This window comes from Henckelia pumila, chromosome 4 (assembly GCF_033568475.1).
Source record: "Henckelia pumila isolate YLH828 chromosome 4, ASM3356847v2, whole genome shotgun sequence".
NCBI lineage: Eukaryota > Viridiplantae > Streptophyta > Magnoliopsida > Lamiales > Gesneriaceae > Henckelia > Henckelia pumila.
In genome coordinates, this window is record NC_133123.1 from 47,280,360 (window position 1) to 47,298,024 (window position 17,665).

Below are 17,665 nucleotides of genomic sequence, written 5' to 3' on the forward strand. Positions count from 1 at the left end.
AAAGTCCTCATGATCTATGAATGTTTTAATTGAATTTGGATAATGGTGTTTTGAACTTGAGTTGTGGAGATTGTGAGTTTATGCGGTTATTATTTTGTGATTGGCTAAAACTTTTAAGTGTTAGTAGGTTAGATATGATTGGATTTGATATTTTTGAAATCATTGTTGAGGCCATTGTTCCATAATATTTCTTGACTTTTCTTGTTGGTTTTTTTTTTATAGAATGAGTTTTTGGAATTTAATAGTTTTTCTCGGGACTAGCAAAAATCTAAGTTTGGAGGTATTTGATAAGTGTATTTTATACACTTAATTTATATATGTTTTTAATTGTTAATTGCTTGTTTCGAGCAGATTTATGTGGGTATTTTGTTGTTTTTGTGTTTGTAGGAAATTATAGAATTTATGTGGAAAAGGAGGAAAAATGAGAAAAATGAGATTTGAGAGAAAAGAATTAAAAGAGTAAAAGGGAAGAAGAAAGAAGAAAAGTAAAGAAACGTACAGACATAAGAAGAGGAATAGGGATTGGCTTCTCTATTGGGCCTAAGTTTAGCGCTTGATGAAGCGCTAAAGAATGGAAGAGAAAGAGCTAACGCGCAAGACACATTTGAAGGTGAAAAGATTGAGAACAGTATCCTATACGCGGGCGCGTGATTTCTGGAGCGGGTGCTTGTCGCTAAATTCTGAACTTGGAAATTTTTATTCGGAAGGAAACTTCTATATTTTGTGGGCTTTTGAGTGGGCTTTTGAGATGCGATATAAAAGGGAATTTTTCATCTGATGAAAGGGGAGCCGCCACACACGTACAGAGAGAAATCAGAGGTTTTATCGTGTGATTTTCCTGAGGATTTCTGGAAGCTTAACTTGAAGAACGAAGACGAAGTTTGATCGACCGGACACGGCGTCGACGACGGATTTGATTTCTTACTTTTATTTTATTCTGAATATGTTTGAATTTATGAATTATTGTTTTATTCAGAATTTTATTATGAACTAATTTTTTAGAGTCTAGAGGTCGGATGGAACCTGGTGTAGACACTTTCTTGAATTCTTGATTTTATTGAATTGAATTTCTTATAGATTAATTGTTTTTTCTAGAATTGATTGTCTTTTCAATTATCTGATCAATAATTGATTTGTAATATTTATTTGAAATCTGGCACTCGGGAGAGGAGATTTTGAATAGGACCATTGGAAAATACACTGTTAATTGTATCGCTCGGGAGAGTGTATAATTTTAACAGAGCTTTTAAAGAGAACATAGTTTTGAATTGATCATTGCAAGTAGATTCTTAATAGGGATATTGGAATTGAATTGTAGTTGATATATTTTATTCGACACTCGGGAGAGGGAATAATACACGTAAGTGTTTTTGGCTATTAATTCTTTGAAATTCATGAAGATTAATTAATTAGGATTGATTGTTGTTGAAACCAGGTGAAATCTATACCTCTAGACCATTTTCTCTGATTGATTATTCCTGAAAGTTGTTTGCGTGCTATCTAAAATCAACTGATTATTTATTTTAATTTCAAAATTCTTGATTATTGATTTTTTAGATAAAGTTTGGACTATTCTAATTACAAGCACTATTATTTTCATTTTACTCCCTGAGGGATCGATACTTGATTTTATCACTATATTAAAACTTGACACTCGTACGCTTGCGAGGAAATTTTACAACAAGTACCGAATGCAAATACAGAAATCAAAAACATTTTTTATTCAAATCAAACGTTTACAGAGTTTGCAACTGAATACAACTTAAAGAATGAAATCAAAACAACTCAGGGTGGTCTTTACGCATCCTGTCCTCAAGCTCCCAAGTAGCTTCCTCAGTGCCTCGGCGTTTCCACTGAACTAAAACCAAAGGAATGACTTTGTTCCGTAAAACCTTATCCTTATAATCCAGGATACGAAGAGGTTTCTCAACATAAGTCAAATCCTTGTCTACCTGAACCTCAAACCGCTGCAGAATATGAGATTCATCCGCCACATACCATCGCAACAGAGATACGTGGAACACGTCGTGAATACTGGATAGATGCGGTGGCAAAGCTAGTCGATAAGCCAAATCGCCAATGCTCTCCAAGATCTCAAACGGACCTATAAATCTGGGAGACAACTTGCCCTTAAGGCCAAATCTGAGAATCTTGCGGAAAGGTGACACTCTCAGAAACACTTTCTCCCCGACCTCGAACTGCAAGGGCCTACGCTTGATATTAGCATAACTGGTCTGACGATCCTGTGCAGTCTTAATCCGTTTCTTGATTTGATCAACAATATCTATCGCCTGCTGGATAAACTCTGGTCCCTCAGCCTGTCTCTCCCCCACTTATTCCCAGAAGAGTGGAGTACGACAACATCGCCCATACAACGCCTCAAAAGATGTCATCCCAATACTAGTGTGATAGCTGTTGTTGTAAGCAAACTCGATCAACGGCAAATAATCCTGCCAGGCTGAAACAAAATCCATGACGCACGCTCTAAGCATATCCTCTAACGTACGGATAGTGCGCTCTGACTGACCATCAGTCTCCGGATGATAGGCTGTACTCAAACTGAGAGTAGTACCCATCACACGCTGAACACTCCCCCAGAATCTAGAAGTAAACATGGGGTCCCGATCGCTGACAATGCTTACAGGCACTCCATGAAGTCGAACGATCTCCTGAATGTACATCCGTGCCATGCGATCCACAGAGTACTCTCGGCTATAGGCAATGAAATGCGCTGACTTGGTGAGTCGGTCCACCACAACCCAGATAGCATCACAGTTCCTTGGGGATACCGGCAATTGGGTCACAAAGTCCATTGTGATAAACTCCCATTTCCATTCAGGAATAGGCAGACTGTGAAGCAATCCTCCAGGTCATCGGTGCTCTGCCTTGACCTGTTGACACACTAAACATCTTGAAACAAACTGATAAACACTGCGTTTCATTCCCTTCCACCAGAAACGAGTACGTAGATCCTTGTACATCTTGTTGCTCCCAGGATGAATACTCAACTTAGTGCGATGCGCCTGAGACAAAATCTCCTCTCGCAACTCTTCATCCTGTGGAATCACAAGCCTACCAGACAAACACAGAAAACCATCTGACTGATAATGAAATCCAGACGAGCTACCCTGGTTAGCTAGACGAGCTAAACGCTGGGTCTTCGAATCAGACATCTGAGCATCTCGGATCCGCGAATACAAGGCTGGCTCAGATAATATCGCAAACATCTGGATACTCTACATACCTTTCTTATGCTTGAAGGTATAACCTGAAGTACAACAGTCACTGATCGCACTAGACATCGAACAATTCTGAAGTGCGGATAGTCGCACCTTGCGACTCAAAGCATTAGCGGTGAGATTAGCAGCTCCCGGATGGTACTTAATCTCGCAATCATAGTCCTTAAGCAAGTCCATCCAACGTCTCTGCCTCATGTTCAACTCCGCCTGAGTGAACAAATACTTGAGACTCTTATGGTCGGTGAAGATCTCAAATTTCTCGCCATACAGATAATGACGCCAGATCTTCAAAGCGAACACAATGGCTACTAACTCCAAATCATGGACTGGGTAGTTGTCCTCGTGAAGCTTCAGCTGTCTAGAGGCGTATGCGATCACATGCCCATTCTGAGTCAGGACACAACCTAACCCCTGAAGAGAAGCATCCGTGTAAACTACATACCCTCCAGATCCTGACGGTAATGCCAACACCGGCGCAGAAGTCAACCGCCGTCGAAGCTCACAGAAATTCTCCTCGCACTCGGAGGACCACTCGAAATCCACACCCTTGCGGGTAAGCTGCGTCAACGGTCGAGCTAACTGAGAGAAGTTCAGAATGAAGCGACGATAATACCCTGCTAGACCCAGAAAACTACGGATCTCAGCAACTGTCGTCGGACGCGACCAATTAAGTACCGCTTCAATCTTGCTTGGATCAACGGAAATCCCCTCCCTGGATATGATATAGCCAAGAAAGACCACTCTATCCATCCAGAACTCACACTTGCTCAGCTTGGCGTACAACTGCTCATCTCGAAGAGTCTGTAGTACCAACCGCAAGTGAGAAACATGCTTTTCCGTATTACGTGAATACACCAAGATGTCGTCAATGAAGACCATGACAAACTTGTCCAAATACTCCCTGAAGACACGGTTCATCAGATCCATGAATATAGCCGGCGCATTAGTCAAACCAAATGGCATCACTAGGAACTCGTAATGCCCATAGCGAGTACGGAATGCAGTCTTGGCTACGTCCTGATCACGGACTCTCAACTGATGATAACCAGATCTCAAGTCAATCTTGGAGTAAACTGATGTGCCCTGCAGCTGGTCAAAAAAGTCATCAATACGAGGCAACGGATACTTGTTCTTCACAGTGACTCGATTCAGCTGCCGATAGTCAATGCACAGCCGCATCGACCCATCCTTCTTCTTCACGAAGAGAACAGGAGCTCCCCAAGGAGATACACTAGGACGAATGTACCCCTTGTCCAAAAGATCCTGTAGCTGATTCTTCAACTCACGCATCTCTGACGGAGCCATACGATATGGTGCTCTAGAAATAGGCAAAGTACCCGGCATCAACTCTATGCCAAACTCGACTTCCCTAGCAGGAGGAAAACCCGGAATCTCATCAGGACATCTGGGAATTCATCCACAACAGGAATTCTCTCTATCCCAATGCTCTCAGCGGACAAATCAACTGCATAGATAAGGTAGCCTTCCCCGCCAGACTCTAGAGCTCGACAGGCTCTCAAAGCTGATACCAAAGGCATCGGGGGTCGCGCTCCCTCACCATAGAAAAACCAACTCTCACTCCCCTCTGGATGAAAGCGTACTAATCTCTGATAGCAGTCCACTGAAGCTCGATAGGTAGTCAACATATCTATTCCCAGAATTCAATCAAAGTCGTCCATCGCCAGGACCATGAGATTCGCTAACAGAATGTTCCCTTCGAACTCTAAAGGGCAACCCATTACTAGACGCTTAGCCAAAGCAGATTGGCCCGTCGGAGTAGAAACAGACATCACTACGTCTAGTGCAATGCATGGTAACTTATGCCTCTTAACAAAACGTGCAGAAATGAAGGAATGAGATGCACCAGTGTCAATAAGTACAAGAGCAGGTATACCATAAAGCAGAAATGTACTTGCGTTGACTTTCTCATTCTCCTCCACAGTCTGATCATGTCTCAGGGAAAACACCTGGCCAGAAGCTCGTGGCCTCAAATGAGAACTCCCAGCAGACTGTCCCTGCGACCTCTGGTGTACGGTGGCCTGAGAACCCGATCCTGAACCAGATCCAGAACCGCCTCTCCCAAACAGTGGACAATCCCTCCGGATATGACCAGTCTCTCCACAACGGAAACAAGCTCCAGAAGCTCTACGGCACTTGTTGGATGGATGGTTCTTCCCACAGTGATCACACTTGTTCTTCTTACTGTAACGGACAACACCTCCAGAACCAGAGGAAGAAGAAGATCCAGACTTCTTGAAATTTTGGGCACGGGGACCCAAAGAACTAGCAGGCCTCGACTGAGAAAAAGACCTGTTCCGCCGAATACTGTCCTCCGCCTGGTGACAACGGCTCACCAAACCCTCATAGGACATGTCGTCGCCAACCGCCACATGGTCATGGATCTCAGGGTTAAGGCCCTGAAGGAACAGATTATACTTCATCTCTGAGCTATCAGCAATCTCGGGGCAATAGGATAGCAGATCAAAGAACCTCTGCTGATACTCATTGATAGATATGGCTCCTTGTTGCAGACTCAGTAGCTCGCCTGCCTTCGACTGACGGAGTGCAGGAGGAAAATACCGCTTTTGGAAAGCTGTGCGGAACTCGGCCCAGGTGGCCACTCCTCTCGCCGCAACAAAAGGTGCAGAAGTAAACCTCCACCACCTGCGCACACGCCCATCCAGAAGATAGCCAAGGGTCTCCACCTTCTGCTCCTCGTTGCATTGGAAAGTCTGAAAAGTCGTCTCCATGCGGTCTAACCAGTTCTTCGCATCCTCCGAAGACTCACCTCCAACTAAGGGCTTAGGACCCATAGCTAAGAATCGACGCACAGTGAAACGCTCGTCGTCATGATGACGATGACGCCGTTCTCGACGAGCTCCCGGTCGGCATCACCCCAACGCCCACCAACACTGCCATGAGAATTCCGGTAGTCACGATTTGCCATCTACAAAAATACCTCAAGGTGAGACTAAATCCCAAGAATTCTTTTGCATTCTTTAATACCATAAATGTAGTGACCCTTACCCGGATCACCTACTAAACAGAACTTATGCATGAAATTAACTTAATTAAACAGATATCAGAATAAAACTGCGGAAACCATAAACAATATACAATCCCAAGTAAAGGAATCTGTAATTTATCCAATAATATACAACCAAATCGAATAGCTGTATAAACCCAAACAACAGTAATAAAACCTAGACGAAGCTCCAGTTGGCCAACCACTGACTAGCCCCTCCTGGATCCACCCTCCTTGTCCAATCGCAAACCTGCCCCATGGAATAGAGTGTCCAGAAAATACAGAGTACGAGACGTGAGCATAAAACGCTCAGTACGAGAGTATGAGTATACATGCATGCAAAGTGAACTCCCTATAGACTCGAGATCAAGGATCAGATAACAGAGACAGACCGGGCCCTGGTATGTAGCACGCTGTGCCGTTGCTTTAGGAGGTGGCTCCCATACCGAGATAACCGTGGATACGCCGGACCCAAATCGATGGAAGTCCATCCACTAACAGGATAGGGTACAACCCTACTAACAGAAATCTCGGAAGAGATACAGCAAGATGCAAATGAATGCAGCATAATATCATGGCATATAAATCATGCAGTCACATAATACATGCATACTCAGTCAGGATATCTCGAACAGTACTTTCGTACCTCAAAACAGTGCAAGCTCTACCAACTCTAGGTCCACGCCTATAGTCTGCTCTACACTGCCAAATGATACTACTATCATTAAAGCGCTCTAAAAGCCTTAACTAAGCTATTGCATACTCCCAAATATTTATAGGAAGCAAAAGCTATACCTTCGTCCGTCGTTAGCCCTTTGATGTCGATGCCTCCAGAACTTGGGCACAACTCCGCTACGACTACCGAACGCCTTGCCGACCTCTGGACCAAGCCTAAGAAAACTAGAACAGGTCCAAAAGGACTAGAATGGAAAGGAGAACTCGGAATTGGCAAATGAAAGTGAAGCCTTGGCCTTATATTTATAGACAACGATCGGAACTTCCGATCCTTGATCGGAACGTCCGAACCTCGATCGGAACGTCCGATCCTGCCATCGGAGCTTCCGAAGATCCTGATCTGCCACGTGTCAAAATATCACTTGTTGACTCCGGATAGGGGTGATCGGAGCTTTCGAACTCACCTTCGAAGCTTCCGAACTCTACCCAAGTAATTATGATTAATTCCTTAATTACTGATTTTGGTTACGGGCTACTACACGTTTATTCGAAGTCGGATCAAAAAAGTAACGTCGTTCGGATTTGTTATGAATATTTAGGATAAATTCGAGAATTTGGGTTTTGGGATTTGTTGGTTTTGTGTTTATTTGGACGAATTGTGATTGTTATGAGGTTTGTTAGAGCGTTATGTTGTTGTCTGTGGTTTTTCGGTTGTTCATATTATAGCCGTTATGCCGCCGGTTTAAATTTTTAGAATTTGGGGAGTTTGATTGAATTTTGGATTTTATTTGGGGTTGATTGGTTGTTATTGAGTTCTTTTTATCTCCGTACAGATTGGACTGAAGAAGATTGAGTTCAGATTTCGAAGAATTGAAAGCGTCGAAGAATTGATCGAGAATTGATAACGAGTTTACCTTAATCGTTGAATTACGATTGAATGAAATTTTGATTGGAAATTCTTATTCTTGTAGCTTGTCCAGATTCCAGCTACATCGAATTGTGGAAAAAGGTAATAGACGACATCGAATCGAAAAGGGACTAATACTCGAGTTTAGACTTATTCTCGAGTCCCTAAATCACAAACATGCATGATTACCTATTATGATTGATTAAATGCATTGAGTTGAATTACTTGAATGTATTAAAATTTCATTTGCATTCATACTGAGCAAGAACGATTGATTTAAAAGGGGCTGGGTCGCTCAAATTTTTATTAGACGTTTTGGGGACTATAATCGAGTGGCATTGGTCGTCGAGTTACTGCATTAGCCCGAGGCTCCTTATAGTTGCTCCCGAGTCTAGAGGATTGAGATATGCATTATCCACCTCGATCGAGAGAGTCGGTGACTTGTTGTGATATCTTGACCTTGGGATCCCAAAAAAAGAAACCAGATTCTTAGATTATCCGAGTCGATAATCTTGTTTTAAATACATGCATTATATTTTATTGCATTTCAAATTGAGTTGTTGATATACTACTTGAAATTGCTTGTCTTATTTTTACATATATCATGATTTGATATATTATGTTGAATTACTTGTTGTGTCTCTTTTACTGGGAATGTTATTCTCACCGGATTATCCGGTTGTTTTTTTGTCTTTGTATGTGTGCTTGGAAACACGTGAGGCAGGTTCGAGTCAGAGGCGACTTGGTTAGCATCGAGATTGAGGAATAAAAGTGGGACTTCGGTTTAGAGTCGAATAGATAGTCGAACTTGTTGTTGTTTTGAATTTTGAATAATTGTATTGAAGCATGTTTTAGAACTTGTAGTACGTTAACTTTGATTTATTGTTGTTCAAACTCTTTTTATTGCAAGCTTTGATTGTTGTATTGTATTAGATTTATTCCGGTTTGAGAACGAGAAATAGAGGAAGAAATTGGAAAAGCTAGGCATGAAATTCGTAGGGCTTGCGCGGGCGCGCAGCCTGAAGCGAAGGTCATGCGCGAGCGTGCCATTTCATGGGCGTGGGCGCGCAGCCTGATGTGATGTTTTTGCGCGGGTGCGCCTTGTTTAGGCACGGGCGCGCGTCCTTTTAAAAAAAATTCTTGAATCCTTTTGAGCTTTTGAGCTTGATGTTTGTTGTTTTATTTTTGGTTAGATGTTTAGAACCGAGGTCTCACAATTTGAAATCTCCGAACATCCATGAACAATCACCGTGCAATCTAACCTTTCAGTTCATCACTCACACACGCAGTCAGTCCATCATATCTCAAGTTCAATCTACTAATTTGCATTATTCCGCAAAATCTAACTTGTTTGCAAATTAATATCGACACACGAGAAGACAAGAATTCAGTTGACTAACCCCAACTAAATCAATTTAAGGAGTTTTTCTAGGGTCAACTGCTATAGTGCTTTCGAAACCTAAGTTTACTCATCAGTTGAGCATAACTTCTCAATCAGCAATCATCGATCCCATCAAAGTTGTCAAAAGTTTTTATTTTTAGTTAAAAGTATATTTTTTTTAAAAAAAATTAATATGGTGAAAAAAAATTGGTTGATTAAGAATTTTTTGGGATAAAATTTATTTTGAAAATGAGATAGATAATTTCAAAATGTTGATCAAACAAATGCTATGAACTATGCAAAAAAATATAGTTGGTTTGTGGGTTTGTGCCATTGACTGTGTGTTTGGATGTTACGAAGTGGACATGTGGGTTTTTTTATTAGGACTAATATGGGTATATGTGCCGAGTGTTTTTTTTTTACTTTTTTTTAGTTAAAAATGCATGTCATTGTAATTTGTAAAGAATGAAAATTTAGTCTGAACACTTAAATTACTAAACAATTTTTTTTAGAGATAAAACCATTATAATATATATATGAATTGATTTTTTTAACCATATATATATGAGTTGCACATGTGCTATTAGTTCAAATTTTATACAAAAAATAAAATTTTAATACACTTAAAATAATTTCATGGGAACAAAAATTTTCCATGAAAAAACATATATATTTCATTTAATAAATCGATCAATGAGAAAAAGACAACTCATGAATAAATATTATTATATTAACCCTCAATCCGTTGAGTTTTGACAAAAGATTTAGAGTAGTTTTCTTGTAAAATAGTACTAGTCGAGCATATCAATATTTGTAGTAAAAAATAATATTGTTGACATAAAAAATAAGAGTAAAATTCATTTTGATATACGAACTATTTGTAAAATATCATATTGATACATGAACTATTGAAAATAGTTTAATTGGTACATAATCAACTTATAAAGTCAATTTTACCCTTTACCTATATTATTTTAAAGTATAATATTTTTGTTGAATTAAAATAGATACACATTTTATTTTTCAAAATTATTTTATTAATACAATTATAAGCATAAACTTATATTTATTTAAATTTTATGTTATAAACTAGGGATCATACTTATTGTACGAAACATTGTAAATATTAATTAATACAAACATGCACATATACATATATATATATATACATAACAATTGATAATTTATATATTCAAAAATAATATATATTAAAAATATATAATAAAATATATTTTTGTTTATCTATGTTATAATATTATTATTTATATATATTAATCAAAATAAAAATGATATATGTGTGTGTGTCTTTAATGATCTAAAAATTTTAGGTTGAATATTTTTTCGTATACATGATATATAATATTTTTTTATAGTATAGTAATTAGTAAATATGAATTTATATTTATAATTATAATTAATATAATAATTTAAAAGACAAAAATATGTATGTAGTTCAATTAATCAATTTAATAATAATATTCAATTTAAAAGCAATTTAAGTAAAAGGCATGTCACACCCCAGGCTCAGGCCTGCGCCTGGGCGACTGCACACAATGGGCCCCCATAGCAACTACTTCGTATTCGTCCTCACTTTACGAAAATGATTAACTCAAGTTGCTATAGAAGTCCATTGTAGCCCATTATAAAATTATTTTAAATACTTCATTTTTCTCATGTGGGACAGGGGTATCACAATCACCCCTGCTTCAGAACGCGACATCCTCGTCGCGACCTGACCCCTCGATCCACCAGCACCGGGAATCTAGAGGTGGCTCATACGGGTTCAAGAGGTGGCTCACGTCATGTAGCACTTTGCCCTGCAGGTTCAAGAGGTGGCTCCCACGCACGTAGCACTTATTTTTCGGGGTCATCTGGCTGGTGACCGTCTTTGATTCCATTATGTCATGCCCTACGCTCAGGCCCGCGCCTGCACGACTGCACACAATGGGCCCCTATAGCAGCTACTTCGTATTCGTCATCGCTTTACGAAAATGATTAACCCAAGTTTTTATAGAAGTCTAATGTAGCCCATTATAAATTCATTTTAAATCATTCATTTTTTTCATGTGGAACAGGGATATCACAGGGCAAAATTGAATTTTGAGTTTGATCATATACCAATTAAACCATTTTCAATGGTTTATGTACCAATTTGACATTTTAGTTCATATACCAAAATAATTTTTACTCTAAAAAATAATAGTTTTCATTATTTGAAAATTCACTTCGTACATGATTCAAAAAAATTCAAAAAATGGTGTACTACTGCTAATCAGACCTTGTTAAAAAAATGGTGTACTACTGCTAACCAGACCGTTGGTGAAAATGAGTGTCGATGGAATAAGTAATATACATCATACATATTTATTTTTTAATAATATTTAAGATACTTAAAGTTTTAAAATTTACCATTAGATATGTAATAATCAAATAAGGAACTTTATAAAAGGTCTAGAAATATAAAACCTCTAAAAAAATATTAATAAGCTTATATATTTTATTTTTAAAAAATATCAAGCACATTTACCTATTTTTAAAGGTTTTTATGCTTGATTCCAAAAAACACGGGGTTTTAAATGCAATTGATTTTACAATTTTTTTTCCAACATTTTCGAATGTTTACAGGGATAAGGTTATAATTTACCCATAATAATAATAAAATAGATGATTCTGAGAAGTAATGAATTAATAAATCAATAGTCATATAATTAATTAAAGATGGCAAAAACACTGCTGTTGGAAGATAAACTGTGACTTATAACTAACGCATGCTTCAAATGGGGAAAAATCCCGGTTCACTCCTAAATATTTAAACATATTTCCGATTCACTTCTAAATGTTTGAATGTTTCCGGTTTAGTCCTAAATGTTTTTCAAAAATTCTCGATTCAATCCTAAATGTCTTTATGTTCTCGGTTTGGTCCCAAATATTTTAAAATGTTGCCGGTTCAGTCCTAAATGTTTTACGTTCCAGATTTCGTCCTAAATATTTTCCAAAAGTTCTCGGTCTGGTACTTCCATCTACAAATAAAGCGTGATAAAAAAAACTTACAAACAAAAGACAAAGTTAAATAAAATAAAAGCTAATAATAATAATAATAATAATAAATGAACAAGAATTTCTTTCAAATGAAAATATAATATAAATTATGCAAAATAAAATTATAGAATAAAAAATAATTGAACCGTGTAATATTATAGTTAAAAACATTATCAATCACAAACAAATAAACAAATATTTTAGCAAATAACTAGTATTAATTATTTCACAAAATATTTGAAATTTTCATCAAATTTTTCAAGAGAATAATACTTATGATTAACAATTGAGAAAATATAATAAAGTATTTGATCACCGTTGAAGTAGTGATATGAAATTAAATTTTATTTAATAGTAAACTTTTTTCAAATACTATTTTTTAAATTAAAAAAAAAGTTTTAAAAAGATATATATCTTTTTTCAACCTTCAATTTTTTTTTAAAATGTACAAGCATCATGAATGAAAATATAACAAAATTAATAGAAATGTGAAATAACATCATTAAATTTTAATTCCTCAAGTTTCGTTTATTTTATCTAAGTTTTTATTTTGTAGCATCATGAATTTAATATTTTTATTTTGAACATTGTGTAAAATTGATTTAAATTTGAATAAAAACATTAATAAATTTGTGTTTTATTTACAACTTGTTTAATGTTAAATATATAATAAATAATATAAAACTCAATTATAAATGATATAACACTACGCGATGTTAGTCTTAATACACGAGTAGATGGAAGGATCAAACCGAAAACTTTTGAGAAATATTTGACACGAAATCGGCAATGTAAAAATATTTATGACTGAACCGAAAACTTTTGAGAAACATTTAGAACCAAACCGGGAACGTGTAAACATTTAGGACTGAACCGAGAATTTTTGGGAAAGATTTAGGACCAAACAGGTAACATCCAAACATTTAGGACTGAACAAAAAATGTGTCCAAATATTTAGGACTGAACCGGGATTTTGCCCCTCCAAATGACTCTCACTGCTTGCAAGTTTCGGGAAGGGATAAGCAAACAATAGATTTCAAAGGTGTTCATCTCCATTTTTGTCCAAGGAGGCAGAAAGAAAACTCAAGATAAAGCCATCGAGATGGCCTTCGAGGACTGACTCAGGATCCGCAACCTCGAACTCGGTTCTATGATCCTTCACCATTCGATAAGGCTGCCAAAAGGGTTGTGTAGTTAGTTCAAACATTCGGGGTGTTGTAATTTATGCTAAATCGTGATATCGAGTGCTTATGGGTGAAGATGCATACATGGAGTACATAAGAACGTATTTGACTGCCGAAATTTATATCAGTGAGAGACACTGTGTGCTCTGCATTCAACTTAGCTTGGCGTTCCATCTCGAGTTGGTCCAGCCGAGACTGAAGCACCGCCATGGCGGATGCCTTGTTTTGATGCTGCGACCTGTCCGTAGTGAAAATCCATAATTTTGAACCAATATGGTCATTGCAGAAAACGTTTTTGTCTACGTTTAAGACTGGTCTGAAGGAAATACATAATTCGATGAACTTTACCTTTCATTTTGACAAGTGGCGGTGACTCCAGTAGGGATGTGAGTTATCCGGACAGCACTGTCGGTAGTGTTGGCGTGCTGACCCCCAGCTCCCCCAGATCGAAACCGCTCAATTCGTAGGTCAGATTCGTTGATTTGAACACGGGAAGATCTGTCTCCAAGAATGGGAATTACGGCTATGGAAGCAAATGATGTATGCCTTCGCTTATTGCTGTCAAATGGAGAAATGCGTACTAAACGGTGAGCCCCAATTTCAGCTTTGGCATATCCAAATGCATACTCCCCGTCGACTTTAATGGTGGCGCGCTGATGAAAGCAGATGAAAGAGAATATTATGGAATAAATCACAGGTCGATACAATGACAGATAGCATTCAACTGAAGCACATGCTTACCTTTGTGGAAGAAAAATTAAGGCAGAAACACATGATTAATTTTCAGAAATGGAGAACTGTGAAAACCATAAATCAAATATTGCCCACAAATAAGTGAACATTAAACATTGGCAAAAAACTAACCTTAATCCCAGCAATCTCGCCAGGCATTTCATCCACAACAGTGACCCCATAACCCCGGCCTTCCGCCCATTTTTTATACATCTGCATGACCATTGAAGCCCAATCCATGCTCTCCGTACCACCAGCTCCAGCTTGAACCTGTATATAAAGTGGTGTAGACAAATTTGATAGATAAATTGCACAATATTTTGGCAACTGAAGAAGAAAAACAAGTTCAGATACTATGTTTTAAGATCAAAAAAGAAGAAATTTCAAACAAAAGATAAAACATAAAACATTATCGATACAATAGATTGAATTGCATTACTTCACCTCGATGAAACAAGAGCAAGAGTCATGCTCCCCAGCTAATAGGGCTTCAAGCTCTTTTTCTTTGATGGATCGTCTCAATGTAAGTAGATCATTCAAAGATTCCTACAGTTAGGGAAAATATTAATAGACATGTAAGTATAGCAAGATCACCAAACTTATTTTCACTTTACTAGATAAGAAATTTATTATTAAATACAAAAATGTACATTGAAGGATAAGGCATCATTTCATCTAATATTACAAAGAAACAGATAAAACAATCTAATGTGAATTCCTATTTCCTAGGCTTGCTAGTCGACACAAATATATCACACAAATATTTGGTCAGGCTAAATCATGTTTTCAACAATTCCATCGTCATTTGAACAGAGAGTGAATAGAAATTGCAACTGGAGGAGGTGGCTCTTTGTCTGATGCTAAGATTAAATGCCCAGAATGACGATTACAGAGAGGAGGTGGAGTTTATGAGATCACACAAGAACGTACGAGCTGCAAGAAGAACCAAACAAAGACATTTTTACTATTGTCGATAACAAAAATAAGCGTTATTCGTAATTTAAGTCATTCACGTTATATCTGTTAAAGATGATACTTCACATCTTTATTCCCAGGTTCAAGCTCTACCAAAAGATTGGATACTCCAAATATTTGTAAGAGAATGCTAGAAGAACAAATTATAACACAGGACTCGTATCGCTTTCGCACCATACAAATAGAAACATTTCTCCAAATAAATTGTAACTGAGGGTCAAAGTATTCACGTATACAACTAATTTGCATGGCTTCACGTATTGTTGTTTCACAGAGATGAAAAAACATACAAGGGGCAGAATATAGAAATATGATTACTTCCATTGACATGTCATTAGGTAGAAATTCATGTGATGACATAAAGATAAAAAAATTAAGATGAATTAATAAATAAGAAAAAGACTGGAGTTTGGTTGTAAATTGTAGCTGTAGTTAAAAATATAAGGAGACTGGATATCTAAATACTAGGAAATAAGATGTGAGGATTGATTGTACATAAGAATTAGAATTTTTATTTTTCGTCAATCTATTTACTGCAATAACTCATGAACACACTCATCAAGAGACTTCTTCTCCGAAAATTCACAATTTCACTTTATGTAGAATTACAAGTTTTATTCCAGGAATAAGTCCTATCAAGGACTGAAACTGAATACTGGGGATTAAACGTTTTAATAACAAGAATGTTTAGTTCACATCTTCTAACATAAAAAAAGATATAGGTCCTGGTAACCCGATAGAGTCCAAAATCATGGAACTGCATTATTCCTCACTGAAAGTAGAAGTGATGCAAAGCATTTAAGAAAAGGATACGTGCCTAGAAAGGTAAAAATTAAGGCCCCACCGATTCCAATTCCGAGTCATTATCTTCACGTGCTAGTTTTATCATGTCGATGTACTCAAAAAGCTCTTGCTCAAATGCATTGACCTCTTTTAATTTGCCCATAAGTGAGCCGTGCTCACGGCTTATCTTTCCTGCATGTACAGGATCTTCCCACAGGTCTGGCTTATTCAGCTGTTCTGATAATGTCTCCACCCTCTGTAATAATCTTTTCCACTGGTAGAGAAAATAAACATTCTCAAGAAAGACATAAACTGAATTCCACAGCTTGATTCAGCACAAGAATATTAATATATATAGCTATAAAAATAACTAAAAATAGTTTTCGATTACCATCTGCCACCCTACAAAATTATATACGAAGTCATAAATATGCAGCTATATCTAAAAACCAAATCTCCCTGAGACTGCAATAGCAAAACTCACAAACTAAATTTTACATTTCAGTTGACGCAAATTACATTCAATATTTTGTGATTAGGATTAGGACATGACCAAATTCAAACAAAGAACTCTTTTAACACTCATTCCAAAACATGAGGAATGAAAGCACGTTGGCTAGTGAAGGCAATGACTGAAAGTCTGAAAGCACGATACATGAAGCAACATGACATCTAGCCATTAAAGAAGACTGATACTTTACTCGTCACAAACAAACGGAACTTGGGAAGTATTATTCCTCCAACGATATTAGTGTGCCCATAGCATCAAAGGGTACTCTTAAGCAAATGAATTTTCAGTAAACCAAAACTACAACAAAGGAACAAATGATATCCAAATACTGTTAAGAGTACGCACTTACTCGTAGTCGTTTCTTGATAAGGTGGATAGACCGAGCGATGGCAGAAGCATGGCTCTTCCAATCATTCTCATTTTCATCATAAATGGTCCAATTATTCGCGATGATGCGTTCCACAGTTAGCCCATCAAAAGTGGATGACTCAACAGCAGCCTGTGAACACGCAAGACGGGTGAAAGTAGACCCATATTGAACTTTCCAGTTAAAGCTAAAAACTGATGGAAACCCATTATCAAATTTCCCAGCTGAAACAAACTGTTCATGAATTGGATTAAGGGAACAGCAAGAGGAATAAGAGAGAATTCGAGGGAGTAAATGGGTCTTCAGGAGGGATTTTCGAGCTGAATTGGAATGATACAATCTTTTCAGCAACAAAAATGACATCTTTTCTGAGGTATCATGGGATTGATCACGAGGATTTCGTGTTCCCAATTCTCAGAATTAGCAAGGGTTTATGGGAGAAGGGGAACTGCGGAGATGAACGGAATTATACGCATGTTGATGTTACGGTGCCGTATTGGACTCATGATTTTTGTTACAAAAATTGGCTTTTTTCAGTTTTTTTGAGAATGCTAGGTGTACATAAAGTTTTGGAAAGTGGTTTACACGTTCTATTAAATTAGGAAAGTTTATCAAAATTTTTTTAAAATATTTTTATTTTCAACATAAAGCTATTTGTCTTGTTTAAAAAAACAATTAAAAATTATTAATATTTTTAATTTTATTATTTATTATGCAGTATTAGGGGAGTCAAAGTTCAGATAATTATCGTATTAAGATAGAGGTTTTGGGGTTCAATTTAGACCCAAAATATTTGAATTTTTTTTAAATTTTTAACAAAATAATTAAATACCCATAATAATAATAG

General features: G+C 37.2%; 1 protein-coding gene across 1 annotated transcript; it reads right to left on the reverse strand.

Annotated features, from left to right (window-relative positions):
• Window positions 1-12,911: 12,911 nt before the first annotated feature.
• On the reverse strand, window positions 12,912-17,292 carry LOC140863807 (peptide chain release factor PrfB2, chloroplastic). Its single transcript, XM_073267495.1, has 7 exons — window positions 16,801-17,292; window positions 16,002-16,214; window positions 14,627-14,728; window positions 14,315-14,452; window positions 13,799-14,103; window positions 13,535-13,688; window positions 12,912-13,440 (listed from the first exon to the last, which is right to left on the reverse strand). The coding sequence occupies exons 1-7, from the start codon at window positions 17,179-17,181 to the stop codon at window positions 13,303-13,305; spliced, it is 1,431 nt and encodes a 476-aa protein (XP_073123596.1). The 5' UTR covers window positions 17,182-17,292; the 3' UTR covers window positions 12,912-13,302.
• Window positions 17,293-17,665: the final 373 nt, after the last annotated feature.